At 35.1% G+C, this 17,706-nt stretch overlaps 1 protein-coding gene across 1 annotated transcript in view; it reads left to right on the plus strand.

The window, feature by feature from the left end:
- MCM9 (minichromosome maintenance 9 homologous recombination repair factor) overlaps nt 1-17,706 on the plus strand; it is a 187,699-nt gene that overhangs the window by 117,725 nt on the left and 52,268 nt on the right. Inside the window, exon 8 of the mRNA XM_020971614.2 lies at nt 17,072-17,246. Within this exon, the coding sequence (XP_020827273.2) occupies nt 17,072-17,246 (175 nt within the window). The remainder of the gene's footprint in view (nt 1-17,071; nt 17,247-17,706) is intronic.

A 17,706-nucleotide genomic window follows, 5' to 3' on the forward strand; every position in this document is an offset into this window, starting at 1 on the left:
GGATGGATTTGAACTCAGGTCCTCCTGACTCCAAGGCCAGAGCTCTATCCACTGTGCCACCTAGCTGTTTTTTGTTGTTGCACCACTCTATTTCTTAGCCAGTACCAAATTGTCTTCATAATTACTGCTTTGTGATATAGAGGATCAAATAGTTATGGTGATTAATACTTTAATAAGTTAATACTAAAATTTAATATGATTTATATATTTAAGATTTGGTAATGTTAGCATCCCTGCATTCCTTATTTTTTAAAAACTTATTTCCTTTGAAGATCTTAACCATTTCTTCCTTGAGATGAATTTTGTTATTATTTTTTATAATTCTCTAAAAGAGTCTCTTGGGAGCCTTGATTGATATGGTATTATACATGTAAATTAATTTAGGAAGTATTGCCATTTTTATTATATTGCCACAGATCAATCATGAAAAATGAACACTGCCCAATTGTTAGTCTTCCTATATTTCTCCAGGATTATCTTGTAATTATATTCATAAGTCCTAAATATGTCTTTGTAGGTTAACTCCTAGGCATTTTATGCATTTTATCATTTTTGAGTAGAATTTCTTTTCTTTTCCTGCTTAGTTTTGTTAGTAATATACAGAAAGGCTGATGATTTTTTGTCAGTTTATTTTCTATCCTATTACTTTATTGTTGTGATTAATTTTGCATTTAATCTTTGAGATTCTCTAAGTTAACCATATGATCTGCAAGTAGAGGTAATTTTGCCTATTTCTTGCTTATGTTTATTCCTCCAAGTTCTTTTTCTTGTCTTATTGCTCTACCTAAGACATCTAGAATTATATGAACTAATAATGATGATAATGGACCTATTCTAATTACATTGAAAAATATGTTTACTCTTTCCCCATTACAAATAACTCTAGCTAGGGGGGAGCTAGGTGGCACAATGAATAGAGCACCGGCCCTGAAGTCAGGAGGACCTGAGTACAAATTTGGCCTCAGACCAAATACTTGACACTTACTAGCTGTGTGACCCTGGGCAAGTCACTTAACCCTAATTGCGCCCCCCCCAAATAAACAAATGAATGAATGAATGAACAAAGAAAGAAAGGAAGGAAGGAAAGGAAGGAAGGAAGGAAGGAAGGAAGGAAGGAAGGAAGGAAGGAAAGGAAGAAGAAAAAGAAAGAAAGAAAGAAAGAAAGAAAGAAAGAAAGAAAGAAAGAAAAAGAAAGAAAGAAAGAAAGAGAAAAGAAAAATAATTCTAGCCAAATTGACAAAAATTAAGAAAGATGAGAATAGTCAGTGTTAGAATTGCGGAAAGATATGCACATTATTGGCCTTCTTGTAGCTGCTTGGAGAAAACCCTTCATCTCCTAACTCTGCCTTTTCACTGGTTGTTCCCTATGCCTAGGGTGCTCCTCCTCCTCATCTCTACCTCCTGACTTCCTTGGCTTCCTTCAAGAGTTACCTCAAATTCTGCTTTCTGCAAAAGGCCTTTCCAAGTTCGTTCTTACTATCCCACCACCACCCCACCTACCCATTGCTAGTGCCTTCCCTCTGAGTTTACCTCAAATATGTTGAATGCATATAATTGAATATATGTATGTCTCTTATATGTATATAGTTGTTTGCTTCTTGTCTCCCCCTTTAGAACGTGAGCTTCTTAAAGGCAAGGGACTTATTTTTATCTTTCTTCATATTCCCAGTGCTTAGCATAATACCTCACACATAGTGAATGCTTATTAAGTGCGTGTTGATTGACTGATATGTTGTTGGTAGACCTCTGAATTGTTACCACTGTTTTAAAAAGCAATCTGGAATTAGGTAAATAAAATCGCTAAAATATCCATATTCTTGACAGAGAAATTCCACTGGTAGATAGTATATGCAAAGTATATGCCCCAAGGATCATTGATAAGAAGAAAATCTTCATTTACAGCAACATATTTATAACAACACTTTGAGGTAGCAAAGAACTGGAAGCAAAGTATATGCCCGTTGATTGGGGAATGGCTGAACCAACTGTAGTTCATAAATATAAAGGGTTATAACTGAGCTGGAAGAAATGATGAATATAGAGAAGCATAGAAAGACTTGCATGAACTATCACAGAGTGAAATAACCAGAACCAATATACACAAGGATAACAATGTCGATGGAAAGAAAAAACACAAAACAATTAAAAGGCAATTCTAAAGAATTACAAAGAACAAACATGCTCCCCAGAAGAGAGATAAGAAGACACTCCCACTCCATTCCTTTGCAGGGGTGGTAGATATGTAAGTAGGGTACATTCCATATAGTTTCAGAATTTTTCATGTGTTGATTGATCTTACTAATTTATTTTTGTTTCTTCCACTTTTGCTTTAAAAAATATTATTTGTTCTATGGGATGGCTTTCTGGGGAAAACTGTTGAAAAATTACCCCCCAGAAAAGCAGCTTGGCCCCCAGAAGAGATCTCTGCACTGTTGTGCAGAGATTAGGGGGCTGGGGTCTACCAGTGCAGAACGTTGCATATATTGTCAAAAAAAAATTTTATGTATCCATTAATTCTGCTGGGTTTTTTTCCTTTTTCTTTTTCCTTTGAAATGAGGGGGAGGTGGAGAGAGAATACAGGAGAGGAATTTAGCCTACGTAAAAACAAAAGATATCAATAAAAACCTATTTGAAAATAATGCTAGCTATAGCTATCTTAAGTAGGCCAAAGACAGAAAGAAAGAAAAAATATTCATAGGAGCACTTTTTGTGGTAGCAAAGAACTGGAAAGTTCTACAAAGTAGATGGCCATTGATTATGGCTGAACAAATGGTAGTAAGCTTATATAATTTAATATTATTATGTGATAAGAAGCAATAAGTATAAAGAATTTAGAGAGCATGGGAAGAATAGTACTAACATACAAAGTGAAGTAAGCAGAAACAATAAAAATATTCATGATGACTGCAACAATTTAGATAGAAAAACAAAAAACCAAAACTGAACAATGTAATTATGAGAATCTGCCTAGCCCCACAAAAATGTTGAGAATACGTATTGTCCTCTTGTCTTTGTAGAAGTGGGGGACCATGCGAATGGAGTGTTCATGTATCTTCAGACATGGTTAATGTATTGTTTGGTTTTTCTGACCTACTTTTTTTCTTTCTTTTTTATTATTTGTTATAAGAGATGGCTTTCTAGACAGGGTAAAGAAAGAGAGGTATGGTCAGAATGAAGGTGTAGCAGTGGTGTGGCACATTGCTGGTGAATGAAGTTGCCCAGGCAGTCACCTTTACTTCTCCCCACCTTTGTACTGGCCTGGTTGCTCTTTCCACTCTCCCTCAGCTCCTTTGCTCTGGAGGAGTAGATTTTCCTTTAAACTGGGTTATGGCATATATACATTGAGAAGAAAAGTATGAAGGCTCCACCTCCAATATCAGCCCAGTTAGTCACAGCCACACCCAACCAGATTTCTGACTCTTTCATAAAGTTGTCCTTGTATAAATATTCTCTTTTTGTTCTGAATGGATCAATAATATTCTTTTATGCAGCACTGATCCCCCAGCCAGAGAACTGGCTGTGGCAAAATACCATAGTTGTAAATCTCTTTCTCCCTCCTGGATGCTTCTTTATGGCCTATTCTCACTGCATTTAAGCAAGGGTACACATAAACTAGCAATTCAATGGTTAATTTTGTTTATTATACTTAAAAACAAAAAAGGTAAAGACTTTTAAGAAACAGATATATTTTGGGAAACAGGTATATGCCCTCTTGCAAAAGAAGGAGAGGGAAAAAAGAAAAATGGGAGCTTCATTGCCATGGGGGAAAGGGAAGAATAGGATGGTTTCAGCAGCAGAGTAGCCACTCTGATAAACCTCATGAATGATCAGCTTACACATCTACAAGAGTCCAGAACTCACTCCTAATGGTGCTTCCCTCTGTGGCTTCCATTCTTCCAGTCTCCAGCTCTGTTGCATGGCATAGTGGCATCTCCTTTTCCCCCATTCCCACTTCCATGTGGGCTCTCTATTTTGGTATAATGTCTCAACACTCAAATAGCTTCAAATGCCTACAATCCCTTAGACTGAGACAGTGGATCTGTTAGTCACATCAAGCCTCCTTCCAGTCTTTACTTTAGGGCAAATTTCACAAGGGAGTCAAGAAAGGTCAAAACAGTGGCAGGCTTCTACCCAAAAAATACTTATACATCCACCTCCAAAATTCTGATCACCTTGAATAACACCAAAGTTATGCTATAAAACTGTTGTAAAAACTAGAGATATCAATAGAGTTAAGATTTTTTTTAAAAAATGCTACCTCAAAAATTGGGAAAGAATTTTTACAACCAGTTTCTCTGATAAGGGCCTCATTTCTAAAATATGTAGAGAATTAAGCCAAATTTATAAGAATACAAGCTATTCCCCAATTGATAGATGGTCAAAGGATATGAACAGGCATTTCTCAGATGAAGAAATTAAAGCCATCTATAGTCATATGAAAAAATGCTCTAAATCGCTATTGATTAGAGAAATGCAAATCAAAAGAACTCTGAGGTATCATATCACACCTGATTAGCCAACATGACAAAACAGGAAAATGATAAATGTGGGAGAAGATGTGGGAAAATTGGAACACTAACGCATTGTTGGTGGAGTTGTGAAATGATCTAACCATTTTGGAGAGCACTTTGGAACTATGTCCAAAGAGCTATAAAAATGTGCATACCCTTTGACCCAGCAATAGCACTTCTAGGGCTATATCCCAAAGAGATCATACAAATGGGAAAAGGACCTACATGTACAAAAATATTCATAGCAGCTCTTTTTGTGGTGGCAAAGAATTGGAAATTGAGAGGATGCCCATCAATTGGGGAATGGCTGAGCAAGTTGTGGTGTATGAATGTAATGGAATACTATTGTGCTATAAGAAATGATAAACAGGCTTACTTCAGAAAAACCTGGAAAGACTTTTATGGTCTGATGCTGAGTGAAGTGAGCAGAACCAAGAGAACATTGTACACAATAACAGCCACGTTGTGCGATGACTAGTGTTGATAAACTTAACCCTTCCCAGCAATACAAAAATCTAAGACATCTCCAGAGGCCTCGTGATGGAAAATGCTATCCACATCCAAAGAAAGAACTATGGAAGTTGAATTGCTATTTTTTTTTTCTCTTTTGTTGAGTTTTGTTTCCTCTTTCTGATGGTTCCTCCTATTGGTTTTTAATTTTTACTTACAACATCACTAATATGAAAATATGTTTAATAGGAATGTAAACGTATAGCCTATATCAGATTGTGTACTGTGTTGGGGAGGGTGGTGGGGAGGAAGGGGGAGAAAAATTTTCAACTCAAAAGCATATGGAAGTGATTATTGATGAATCAAAATAAATTAGTGAAAAAAATGCTACCTCTTGGTTTTAGGTGTATGTTCTTTATTATGGTAAGGAAAAATTCATTTATTCCTGTATTTTTCCATTTTTTTAAACATAAATGAGTGCTATATTTTGCCAAAGGCTTTTTTCTCTGTATTTATTGATTTAATCATGTGATACCTGTTGTTTCATTAGTAATATGATCTATGATGGTTTCAGCAGTACAGTATCAACTCAGATAAACCTCATGAATGTTCTGCCCGCACAGCTATAAGAGTCCAGCACTGAGCATCTCATGGCATTTCCCTAACATTGAACCAACCTTGCATTCCTTATATAAGTCCAACTCGGTAATAGTGAATAATTTTTCAAATATAGTGCTACAGCCTCGTTGATTACATTTAATTCAATTCTTAATGTCAGTGTTTATTAGTGCTAGTTGTCTTTCGTTTTCTTTTTCTTTTTTGGCTTTGGTGTCAGTACCATGTGTGTCTCATTGAAGTATTTTGATATCTTTATTTTTATAAACAATTTATGTACCATAGAGACTTTTCTTTAGATATTTGATAAAATTTGTTTATAATACAAAAGTTTCTACCGCCATTCCCCATCCCCTTTGGAATTTCATTCATGACTTGATCATTTTTTGTTTCTAGGATTACATTATTTAGATTCTCTTTTCTATTCTATTCATCTTGATTTTTTGGTAAATATTCATAAAATTCATAATTTCTCATGGCACAGTATTATATTACATATCCCACAGTTTGATCAACCATTCTCCAATTGATAGACACTTAGTTTGTTTCCAGTTCTTTCCTATAGAAAGTGCTGCTATAAATATTCTTGTACATATGAGACCTCTGTCCTTGACTTCCTTGGGACAGGGAAGGCATGTGCCTTATAGTAGTATCAATAGGTCGAAGGGTATGTAGTTTAGGGATTTTTTTTGGATATCGTTCTAGACTGTTTTCCAAAATAGTTGAACCAATTCACAGCTATTCTAGCAGTGCGTTAGTGTCTTTCCTTCTACAACTTCTTCAACAATCTCTATTTTCCTCTTTTGTCATCTTTAACAATAATATAGGTCTGACATAGAACATCAGTGTTGTTTTAATTTACATTTCTTTTATTATTAGTTGTAGAAGTCAGGTGAATTAGTCAGCCTACCCTTCCCTGGCTGAGTTGATAAAATCACAGGAAAGGAAGATAAGAGACAACAAAATTTTAGTGTGTTAAATGAAGTGCAAAGACATATGTAAGCCCTGTTATCCCTTTATGAAGTGTGAAGCTTTCCTGATGGAATTAGAGAACAACTGCTACTGTCTGACTGAAGATTGGTCACAGTTCTTGGTATCCATTTAAAAGCTAGCTTGCCAGCTCTGGAGACATTAGAGGAAGAAAGCAGCTCCCAAGAGTGTGACCCCTGGCAATCTAGAAGAAAGCCATCTGTAGAGGAAGAGCCCAGTTCTTGAGATAGGGATAACTTTTTGTCTTTTCTCTTGTGCCTCTACCAGAAGGCATCTTGCTCTCTTTGCCTCACTACTCCTCAGCCTCGAAGGTATTTGCATTAGAATTATTCTCCTAGTAGGAGATACCCATAGCAGGAAACAGTTAAGTAAGTGAAGGTGTCTCCAAAGTGTCTTTTGGTTGCAGAGAAGAAAGCCAACTTTGAATTAAGTATAGAATTAGCCCTTGCAGTCAGTAATTGAGCTGCAAAGAGCAGCAGGCTCAGGGAGCCCAACTGAGCAATCTGCCAAGCAGATACCATTGACACTTATGTGTTTGTGGGATATTATGCCCCAGGTTTACAGAGGAGGGAAACATTTTGTAGCTATTGTTCTTATTATGCCATCTTAGTAAATGTCTTTGTTTTTAGCTAATTGTGCATAGTGGCTGACTATTAAAGATAAGTGTACCAATGAGGGTTTGCGCCGTAATTAGAAGTATAAACCCACAGACTACTCTTGAATTCAAGATAGTAACATCCTTCGGGACCCAACCTACCAGTGTGAATGTAAGTTGTGGGTGTAACACCAGAGGGAGTGCTATGTAGTGATTAAGCTAATTTTTCCATATGTCTGTTGATAGTTTGTGTTTATTCATTTGAGAACTACCTATTCATATCTTTTGACCAAATGAAATAATAATTGTAAAGTACTTAGCACAGTGCTTGGCACATAGTAAGCACTATATAAATGTTAGCTATTATTTGATGACTTACTTTTGGGGAATGGTTCTTGTTCTTATATATTTGTATTAATTATTTATATATCTTAGATATTAAATTTTTATCAGAGACATTTGTTGCAAAGATGTTTCCCATCTAATTCTAGCTGCATTTATTTTGTTTGTGCAAAAGTTTTTCAACTTTATGTAGCCAAATTTTTCTGTTTCCTCTCTTATAATCACCTCTATGGGCAGCTAAGGTGGTGTAGTGGATAGAGTGCCCGGCCTAAAGTCAGGAAGACTCATCTGCCTGAGTTCAAATCTGGCCTCAGACACTAGCTCTGTGACCCTGGGCAAGTCACTTCAACCTGTTTGCCTCAGTTTCTCATCTGTAATGAGCTGGAGAATGAAATGACAAATCACTTCAGTGTCTTTGCTGAGAAAACCCCAAGTGGGGTCATGAAGAGTTAGACACAACTGAAATGACTAAACAGCAATCATCTCTATCTCTTATTTAAGTAAGAATTCTCACATAGATGCAGTTGTAAAAGGTATCTCCACTTCTCTCATTTTTATAAATGTCCTTTTATTTTATGACCTATTCATTCTTTAGGATTGTCTTATTTAGTTTCCATTTAAATCTTAATCTTTTCTTCAAAATTCCCTTTATTGATTATAATCCTTTATTGCATTGTGATCTTTAAAGGATTTGTTTAATATTTCTTCCTTTCCACATTTGTTTATGGATTCTTTATGCCCTAGCATATGATCAGCACTTGTAAAGATGCTGTGCAAAGCTGAAAAATCTTATATGCTCCTAATATTTCTAGTCATTAATTTCTAAAGTTCTATCATATCTGGGTTTTTTTTCTTATATTCTATTCAGATCCTAAATTTCTCTCTAGTTTATCTTTCTATTAGATTTCACAAGGTCTGAAAAAGGCAAGTTGAAGTTCCCAGAAATTTTTTGTTATATTGTATAAGTCTTCTTTTAGTAATTAGCATTCTTCTAAGTGCTTAGATGACTTGCCATTTAGTACATATATATATATATATATATATATATATATATATATATATATATATATATATATATATAGTTTAAAGCAATAATATTATTTCATTATTTATGGGACCTTAAGAATAATGTAGGTTACCTGATCATCTCTCTTGACTGTGTTGATTTTTACTTTGCCTTCTTTATATTTTGCCTTGTTTAAAATTGTGATTCTACTCCAAGCCCTCATTTTAAAGTCTCTGTGAATTTTTACATTTTAAGTTTGTTTTATAAAATAACATTATTGGGTATTGCTTTCTAATCTGTTCTGCCACCCATCTCTGTTTTGTGGGCAAGTTCATCTCATTCATATTGTTGGTTATGATTGTTGAATTTGTATTTCCTGTTATATCTTATAATTTAAAAAAGTCAAAAAAGTGGAAATCAGTGATAGTTATTTGTAGTTGTAATAGTCTGATCCTAATATGCTCCTTTTTCTCTCCTTACTCAGGTGAGGCCTAGGACACTGCTTCTTGCTACATCTCGCTTTTTTTTTTAACCTTTTATAATCAGTTCTCTTGTTTTATTTGTGATTAGTCTTTCCCAGTTCTGTCCTCTGTCTTGACGTCTTCCTTCTGTCAGCTCTGTTTACTGTTACTACTTTTTACTTTTTTTGCTTCAAGTCTTTCTTTACCCAGCTCAGAGTAAGGTACATGTGATCCTCACTTCCCTGACCTTCAGCTCCAGGTGTATATACTTTTTCCTTGTGACATTCCAATGATGAGAAGTGGTAAATTCCTCCCCATTTCTTTCTTAGTGTCCCCCTCCTTTTTTAAATTTTCTCTTTCTTTTTTTTAAAGACCCAGTTTGTCTTTCTTTGTTCCCTCATTGAAGAAACATTGTTCACACCCTTAGGTATGGTGAGATTTTGAAGAGACAATATAATTCTTCTCTCACTTTCAGGCTATAATCACTTGATCATTATCAGCCTTTTCAAGTTGCCAAAACTTGCTTGCCTTTCTAAGCTTTTCTTGTTTCCTTTGATTACATTTTAGAGGTTTTTACCCTTTGTCTTTTAAAAAAATTACTTTGAAGTCATTGATTTTTATTAAACACCCTTTTACTTTTGTAGGATAGAGCTCATCCCTGCAGGATAAGTTATTCTTAGATACAAGCTTTTTATTTTTTTGTCTGTTCTTTCTTTTTTCATGACTCTTGCATAATCTTGAGTGACTCTGAGTGAGAATTCTTGTTATGTGATCTGTATCTTCCTGGCTTCTTGTGTTTTTTTTTTCTTTGACCTAGAAGCAGTGGAGTTTGGCAGTCATACACAAATATGTCATATTTGACAGCGACATAAATTTTAGCTGTATGTTTTCAGTAGTTCCTAAAAGTTCTTCTATGATTTCTTTTTTTAATTCATTTTTATTTTATTATAAATTTTAAATTCTCTCCATCCAACCTTGCCCTCCTCTACCCATGAGAAGGTAAGAAAAACAAAACCAGTTACTAATGTGATAGGCAAAACAAATTCCTGTATTAGTTATGTCAAAAGAGAAAAAGAAAAAGTGAAAGGAAGGAAGGAATTAATGAAAGAATAAATGGACATTCTCTAATTTGCACTTTGAGTCCATCACCTTTCTGTTTGTAGGTGGAAAACATGCCATCGTGAATTCTTTGGAATTATGATTGGTCATTGTGTTGATCAGAGTTCACAAGTCTTTCCAAGCTGATTATGTTTATAATCTTGCTGTTACTGTGTAGATTGTTCTCCAGGTTCTGCTCACTTCATTTTGCATTAGTTCATAAAAGTTTTCTTCAGTTTTTCTAAAACTGTCCCCTTTATTATTTCTTATAGCACAATAATATTACACCACATTCATAAACCATAATTTATTTAGACATTCTTCAATTGATGGGCATCCCTTCAGTTTGCAGTTCTTTGCCTCTATCAAAAGAGCTGCTGTAAATATTTTTGCATGTATGAGTTCTTTTCCTTTTTCATTGATCTCTTGCTGGTATAAATCTAGTAACAATATTTTATTCACAATTTTATAGCTTTGGAGGCATAATTCCAATTTATTTTCCAGAATGGTTAGACCAGTTAACAGTTCTGTCACTACATTAAAATACTTGTTTTCCCATAGCCTCTCCAGTATTTGCCATTTCCTTTTTTGTGAACTTAGCCAATTTAAAGGGTGTGAGGTGATACCTCAGAGTTGTATTGATTTACATTCCTCTAATTATTATTAATTTAGAACATTTTTTTCATTTGGCTATTAATAGTTTGTATTTCTTTATCTGAAAACTATTCATATCCTTTAATCATTTATACATTAGGGAATGAATCTTATTCTTATATATTTGACTCAGTTCCCTACATATCTTAGAAATGAGACCTTTACATGGAAGGAGGGGAGCCAAGATGGCAGAGTAAAGGAGGCACTATAGCTGAGTTCTCCCAAGATTTCTCTTCAGACAACTTTAAAATAATGCCTCAAATTGAATTCTGGAATCACATAGCCAATAAAAGGTTAGAGTGAAACATTTTTCTAGCCCAAGACAATTTAGAAAGTCAGAAGGAGAGGTCTGTGACACTGGGGTGGGAGCTGGTGTGGCAACACCAGCTGTGAGCCTTAAAGGCCACTGTGACAGCAGCTACAGCAGTTTTAGGAACTCTGTCTAGAGATGGGAAGAGTTTTGGAAAACTGGTCAGAAAGATTACAGGGAAATTCTGTGCTAGTATTGGGCACAGGACTGGGTGCCGTGTGGCAGTTCCATTGTACATACTGTCTTGGGTTGCAGTTCCAAGGAAGAAAGAAGTGCTTGTAGTCACAGTGGAGTACAGGGGCTCTGGTCACAGATCCAGTGTAGAGACAAGTCCTAGTGCTTTGGGCTTTAAGGGAGCAGGAGCCCTACCTGAGTAAGGACCAGAACACAGACCAGAAAAGCAATGACAAGAAAAGCAATCACTCCCCAGATCACACCACCTTGTAAAGCATTAAAAACTTAAAACCTCCAGAAATAGCTGTGAAAACAACAGTGCAGAAAAAGCCTGAAGCTTGGGAAAGTAATCCACCCCTTTTCCCCCTAGGTGAGCAGAGCCCAACTTTAACATAAAATTCAAAGTTAAGAAATAGACTGGAAAAAATGAGGAAACAACAAAAAGAACCTTACCATAAAAAGCTACTATGGTGACAGGAAGCTTAAGATACAAACTCAGAAGAAGATAATGATGTGAAAACAGCTACAAACAAAGCCTCAAAGGAAAAAAAAAGTGGACTTTGGATATAAGCTGATGAAAGTTCCTAGAAAAGCTAAAGAAAGGGGGGAAAAAGATTTTAAATATCAAATAAGCATGACAGAGACAAAACTGGGAAAAGAAATGAGATCAATGCAAGAAAATTATAAAAACTGTATGTAAAATATGAACTACTTGAAAAAATTGGTAAGGAAGGAGTCCTACCAAATTCCTTCTATGACAACTATGATTTTGGTATCTGAACCAGAGAGAACAAAAACAGAATAAGAAAAATATAGACCAATTCCCCTAATGAATGTTGATGAAAAAAATTTAAATAAAATACTAGCAAGGAGATTACATCAATATGTCAATCACAGAGATCATACACTATGACCAGGTAGGATTTATACCAGGAATTCAGAGCTAGTTCAATATTAGGAAAGCTGTCAGTGTAATTGACCTTATCAATAACAAAACAGCAAAAGAATGAAAATTACATGATTATATCAATAGGTGCAGAAAATGCTTTTGACAAAATAGAACACTCATTCCTATTAAAAACACTAGAAAGCATAGGAATCAACGGAACCTTTCTTAAAATGATAAGTAATATTTATCCAAAACCAAGAGAAAGCATTGTCTATAATGGGGATAAACTAGAAGCCTTCCCAGTAAGATCAGAGGTGAAGCCAAAATGTCCCCTATTATTCAGTAGTGTACTAGAAATGCCAGCTATAGCTATGACAAGAAAAAGAAATTTGAAGGAATAATAGGCAGTGAGGAAACAAAACTATTACTCTGCAGACAATATGATGGTATACTTAGAGAACCTTAGAGAATCAACTGAAAAACTACTGGAAACAATTAACAACCTTGGCAAAGTTGCAGGATATAAAATAAACCCACATAGATCATCAGCATTTCTATATATTACCAACAAAACCCAGCAGGTAGAGGTAGAGAATTCCATTTAAAATAATTGCAGACAATATAAAGTACTTAGGAGTTGACCTGCCTTTCTACCTACAAGAAACTATATGAGCACAATTACAAAATGCTTTTCATGTAAATAAATGCAGATCCAAACAATTTCTTAGCTAAGTGGCTCAGTGGATAGAACATTAGGCCTATAGTCAGGAAGACCTGAGTTCAAATCCAGCCTTGGACACTTACTAGCTGTGTGACCCTGGGCAAGTCACTTAATCTCTGTTTGCCTTGATCCATTGGAGAAGGAAATGGCAAACTATTCTAGTATCTTTGCCAAGAAAGTCCTGTGGACAGTATGTTCCATGGAGTGATGAAGAATTGGACACAACTGAATGACTGAACAACGACATTATAAAAGAATGTTAATATTCATTGTGTTGGTCTCACCCTTCAAACATGAAGAAAATGCAGTGAAATGCCTGTTCTTTTCTATGTAAAATTTAGAGCAGCTAGGTGGCACAGTGGATAAAGTTAGCAGTCCTGGAGTCAAATCTGGCCTCAAAAACTTAATAGTTGTGTGACCCTGCACAAGTAAGTTATCCCTGTTTGCCTCAGTTTCCTCATCTATAAAATGAGCTGGCAAAGGAAATGGCAAACCACTCCAAATATCTCTGCCAAGAAAGCCCCTATTGGAGTCACAAAGAGTTGGATGTGACAGAATAATTTGGAGAAATATTAATTTCATGGGTGGTCAAGCCAATATAATAAAAATGACAATCCTGACTAAGCTAATTTACTTATTCAGTGCCCATACCAATCAAACTACTGAAGAATTATTTTATAGAACTAGGAAAAATAATAACAAAATTCATCTGAAAGAACCAAATGTCAATTGTCAACAAAATAGCAAAGTGATCTTTTGGAAGTTTCTGGATTCGTCTTGGCAGATAGACTCCCAAGTATTTTATGTCATCTGCAGTTATTATAAATGGAATTTCTCTATCTTCAGAAGGACAGGGACAAGGATCTGGGGAAAAGGTAGAAGCCTGGGATGAAACATGAAGAATTCTAGTGGACCCAGCAATATTATTTCCAGTTCTGTATCCCAAAGAGATCATAAAAATGGGAAATGGGCCCATATTACAAAAATATTTATAACAGCTCTTTTTGTGATGGCCAAGAATTGGAAATTTAGGTGAGGCCAATCAATTGGGGAATGGCTGAACAAGTTGTGGTATATGAATGTAATGGAATACTATGGTGCTATAAGAAATGATGAGCAGACAGACTTCATGGATGCTCAGGAAAGTGAGCAGAAACAGGAGAACATTATACATAGTAACAGTCATGTTGTGTGATGACTAACATTGATAGACTTAGCTCTTCTCAGCAATGCAAGAATCGAAGACATCTCCAAAAGTCTTGCGATGGAAAACGCTATCCACATCCAAAGAAAGAACTATGAAGTTTGAATGCAGATCAAACATACTATTTGCTCTTTTTTTTCTTCTGTTTTGTTTTGTTTCTGCTTTCTTGTGGTTCCTTCTGTTGGTTCTAATTCTTCCTTATAACATGACTAATGTGAAAATATGTTTAATAGAAATGTATATGTATAGCCTATATCAGATTATGTACCATCTTGGGGAGGGAAGGGGAGAAGAATTTAAAACTCAAAAGCTTATGGAAGTGATTGTTGGTAAATCAAAATAAATTAATTTTTAAAAAAAGTAAAGAAATGATGAGCAGGTGAGCTTGAGAAAAACCTGGAAAGACATATATGAACTCATGCTGAGTGAGGTGAGCAGAACCAGGAGAACATTGTACACAGTAACAGCCACATTATACAATGACTGACTTTGATAGACTTAGCTCTTCTCAGCAATGCAGGGATCTAAGACAATTCCAAATGATTCATGATGGAAAATGCTAACCACATCCAGAGAAAGAACTAAGGATTCTGAATACAGATTGAAACATGTTATTTGCTCTTTTTTTTTTTTTGGTTGTTTCTTTTTTCTTCTTTTTCATGGTTCCTCCCATTGGTTCTATTCTTCTTTACAACATGATTAATGTGAAAATATGTTTAATATGAATGTATGTTTAGAGCCTATATCAGATTGTACACCATCTTGGGGAGGGGAAGAAAATTTAAAACTCAAAATCTTATGGAAGTGAATGTTAAAAACTAAAAATAACTGATTTTTTAAAAATAAAATAAAATGTAAAAAAAAGAATTCTAGTGGGGAGGAGAGGAATGAAGAGTCTATTTTTCAAATTTATATTGTTTAAGAGGAGCTTTAGTCATAAAATATTTACAGACTAGTAAATATCTGCCGTGAATTAAAATGTCTGATAGCTTCTGCATGTCATCAAGTGGGTCTCAGGGAAATTGTCTAGATGCTCTAAGTTAATTTGACTTTGATTTGGCTAGATTCTAGAACCAGGAATAGGAGATTTGATTCTTATGTCTGTGTTTTACCTCTGTTCACATCTGAGAGACAATATAGTGTAGTAGTGAAAAGACTCGAATTGAAATTCTGGCTCTAACACTGTTATAGGCCAATTAATCAACTTCTTTATCTGTAGAATAAGGGAAGTAATTCTTTTAGGAAAGCAAAAAAAAAAATTCAAAAGCAGACACAAACACAGCAATTTTGTTAACTACTGTGTTAAACTCAATATATGCTTTAATATAGAAATCTATCTTACTTACCCTACAGGAAAGTAGGAGGAGAAGGGGATAAGAAAAGGCAGGGAGGTGGTAGAAGGAAGACAGATTGGGGGACAGGGTAGTCAGAAGCAAAATGCTTTCGAGGAGGGACAGAATGAAAGAGAGAGAATAGAATAAATGAGGTACAGTGGAATAAGATGGAGGGAAATACAGTTAGCAGTAGTAACTGGAAAAAATGTTGAAGCAAGTTTCTCTGATAAAGGCCTCATTTCTCAAACATATAGAGAACTGAATCAGATTTATAAAAATAAGAACCATTCCCCAATTGGTAAATGATCAAAAGATATGATCAGTTTTCAGATGAAGTAGTCAAAGCCATATGAAAAAATAATCTAACTCACTATTGATTGTAGAAATGCAATTAAAACAATTCTGAGGTACTACCACCTACCTAAGAGCTTGGCTAATAGGACAGAAAAGGTAAATGAAAAATGTTGGAGGGGATATGGGAAAAATGAGACTTTAATGCACTGTTGGTAGAGTTGTGAACTGATTCAGCCATTCTGTGGAACAATTTGGAAATATGTCCAGAGGGCTATAAAACCATTCATACCCTTTGACCTAGCAATACATACTAGATTTGTATTCCAAAAGACATTTAAAAGAAAAAAAAACAAAAAAAAGAAAAGAAAAGGACCTATATGTACAAAACTATTTATAGCAGCTCTTTTCTGGGGGTAAAGAATTAGAAGTTGAGGGGATGCTCTTCAATTGGAGAACGGCTGAACAAGTTTTGGTATGTGATTATGATGGAAAACTAATGTACTATAAGAAATGATGAGCTGGATGCTCTCAAAAAAAAACCTGGAAAGACTTGCATGGGCTGATGCAAAATGAAATGTAATGTGTACAAAGTAATAGCAATATTGTAAGATAATCAGCTGTGAATGACTTAGCTATTCTTAGCAAATACAGTGATCCAAGACAATTCTGAAGGACTTATAGTGAAAAATGCTATCCCCAGGGAAAAAACTATGATGTCTGAATACAGATTGAAGCATACTTTTGTTAAGACTTCATTTTTCTTTGAGTTTTCTTTTCTTCTCTATGTTTTCTTTCATAGCATGACTATTATGGATGTGTTTTGCTTGACTACACATGTATAACCTTAAAAATGATGTCTTGGGGTTTAAAAAAATAAAGCTATAATAATGTAATAATAACAATAATAGCTAGCATTTATATAGCACCTGCCATGTTCTAGGCATTATACTAAATGCTTTACAAATTGTATCTCATTTGATCCTCACAACAGCCCTGTAAGATAGGTGAAATTGTTATCCTTATTTTACAGTTGAGGAAACTGAGGCAGACAGAGGTTAAGTGACTTGTCCAGGGTCACACAGCTAGTAAATGTCTGAGGCTGGATTTGTTTCAAGTCTTCTTGGCTTAAGACCCAGTGCTGTATATGTAACAAAATTCACAGGTTCATATACGATCCTTTTTAGTCCTTTCTTCCATATTGAAATGTTCATATTTGTTGATGATAATAAGTTCGTGATAAAATAATTTTTTGAAAAATTATTTTAGTACATACCTCAACAAGTTTGTTTTGAGGCTCAACTGACATAATGTATGTTAAGTGCTTTTGCACCATATAGATGCCAACTTTTATTTCCTTCCTTTTATATGTATGAAGTATACCTATAGCAAAAATTAGGTTTGAATGACGTGCCTATCTCTGTAGGCTTGACCGTGACTGCTGTGAAGGATTCTGGGGAATGGAATTTGGAAGCTGGAGCATTAGTCCTTGCAGATGGAGGTCTCTGCTGTATTGATGAGTTTAACAGCCTCAAGGAGCATGATAGAACCAGTATCCATGAAGCAATGGAACAACAGACCATCAGCGTTGCTAAGGCTGGGTAAGATTTTCTTTGTAGAAGTCTGTGATGGCTGACTTGTGGATTTATTTTGCTTGATTATACTAACTTATTAGAAGGGAGAGTTGTTTTTAATTTTGGGGGTGGGCAAATGAGAGCTTAGAAAGAAAGAAAAGGACATCAATGAAGCACCTTTTAAAATGCCCATCAGAGGTCAGAAGGAAGTTCAGAGGGCAACACAGACAAGTGAGACTGCTTTGGAATTAACATGTTAAATTTAGTGGATAGATGAATAGGTAGATAATGTATGCTAATATATGTGTATATATTAAACTACATAACAAGATTCACAGTTTTATATGTATAGACAATGTCCTTCTTGCCTCTGTCCCCTTCTGAACGTTCTGTTCTCTTCTGTGTATTTTTGTAGTTTCATTGATGGCTCTTCTTTTTTTCATCACTGTCATTAATTACTCCCACAAATTCTTTCCTTGAAAAGCCT

The sequence above is a fragment of the Phascolarctos cinereus genome, unplaced genomic scaffold (genome assembly GCF_003287225.1).
Source record: "Phascolarctos cinereus isolate Bilbo 61053 unplaced genomic scaffold, phaCin_HiC Scaffold_5;HRSCAF=322, whole genome shotgun sequence".
NCBI classification, from domain to species: domain Eukaryota; kingdom Metazoa; phylum Chordata; class Mammalia; order Diprotodontia; family Phascolarctidae; genus Phascolarctos; species Phascolarctos cinereus.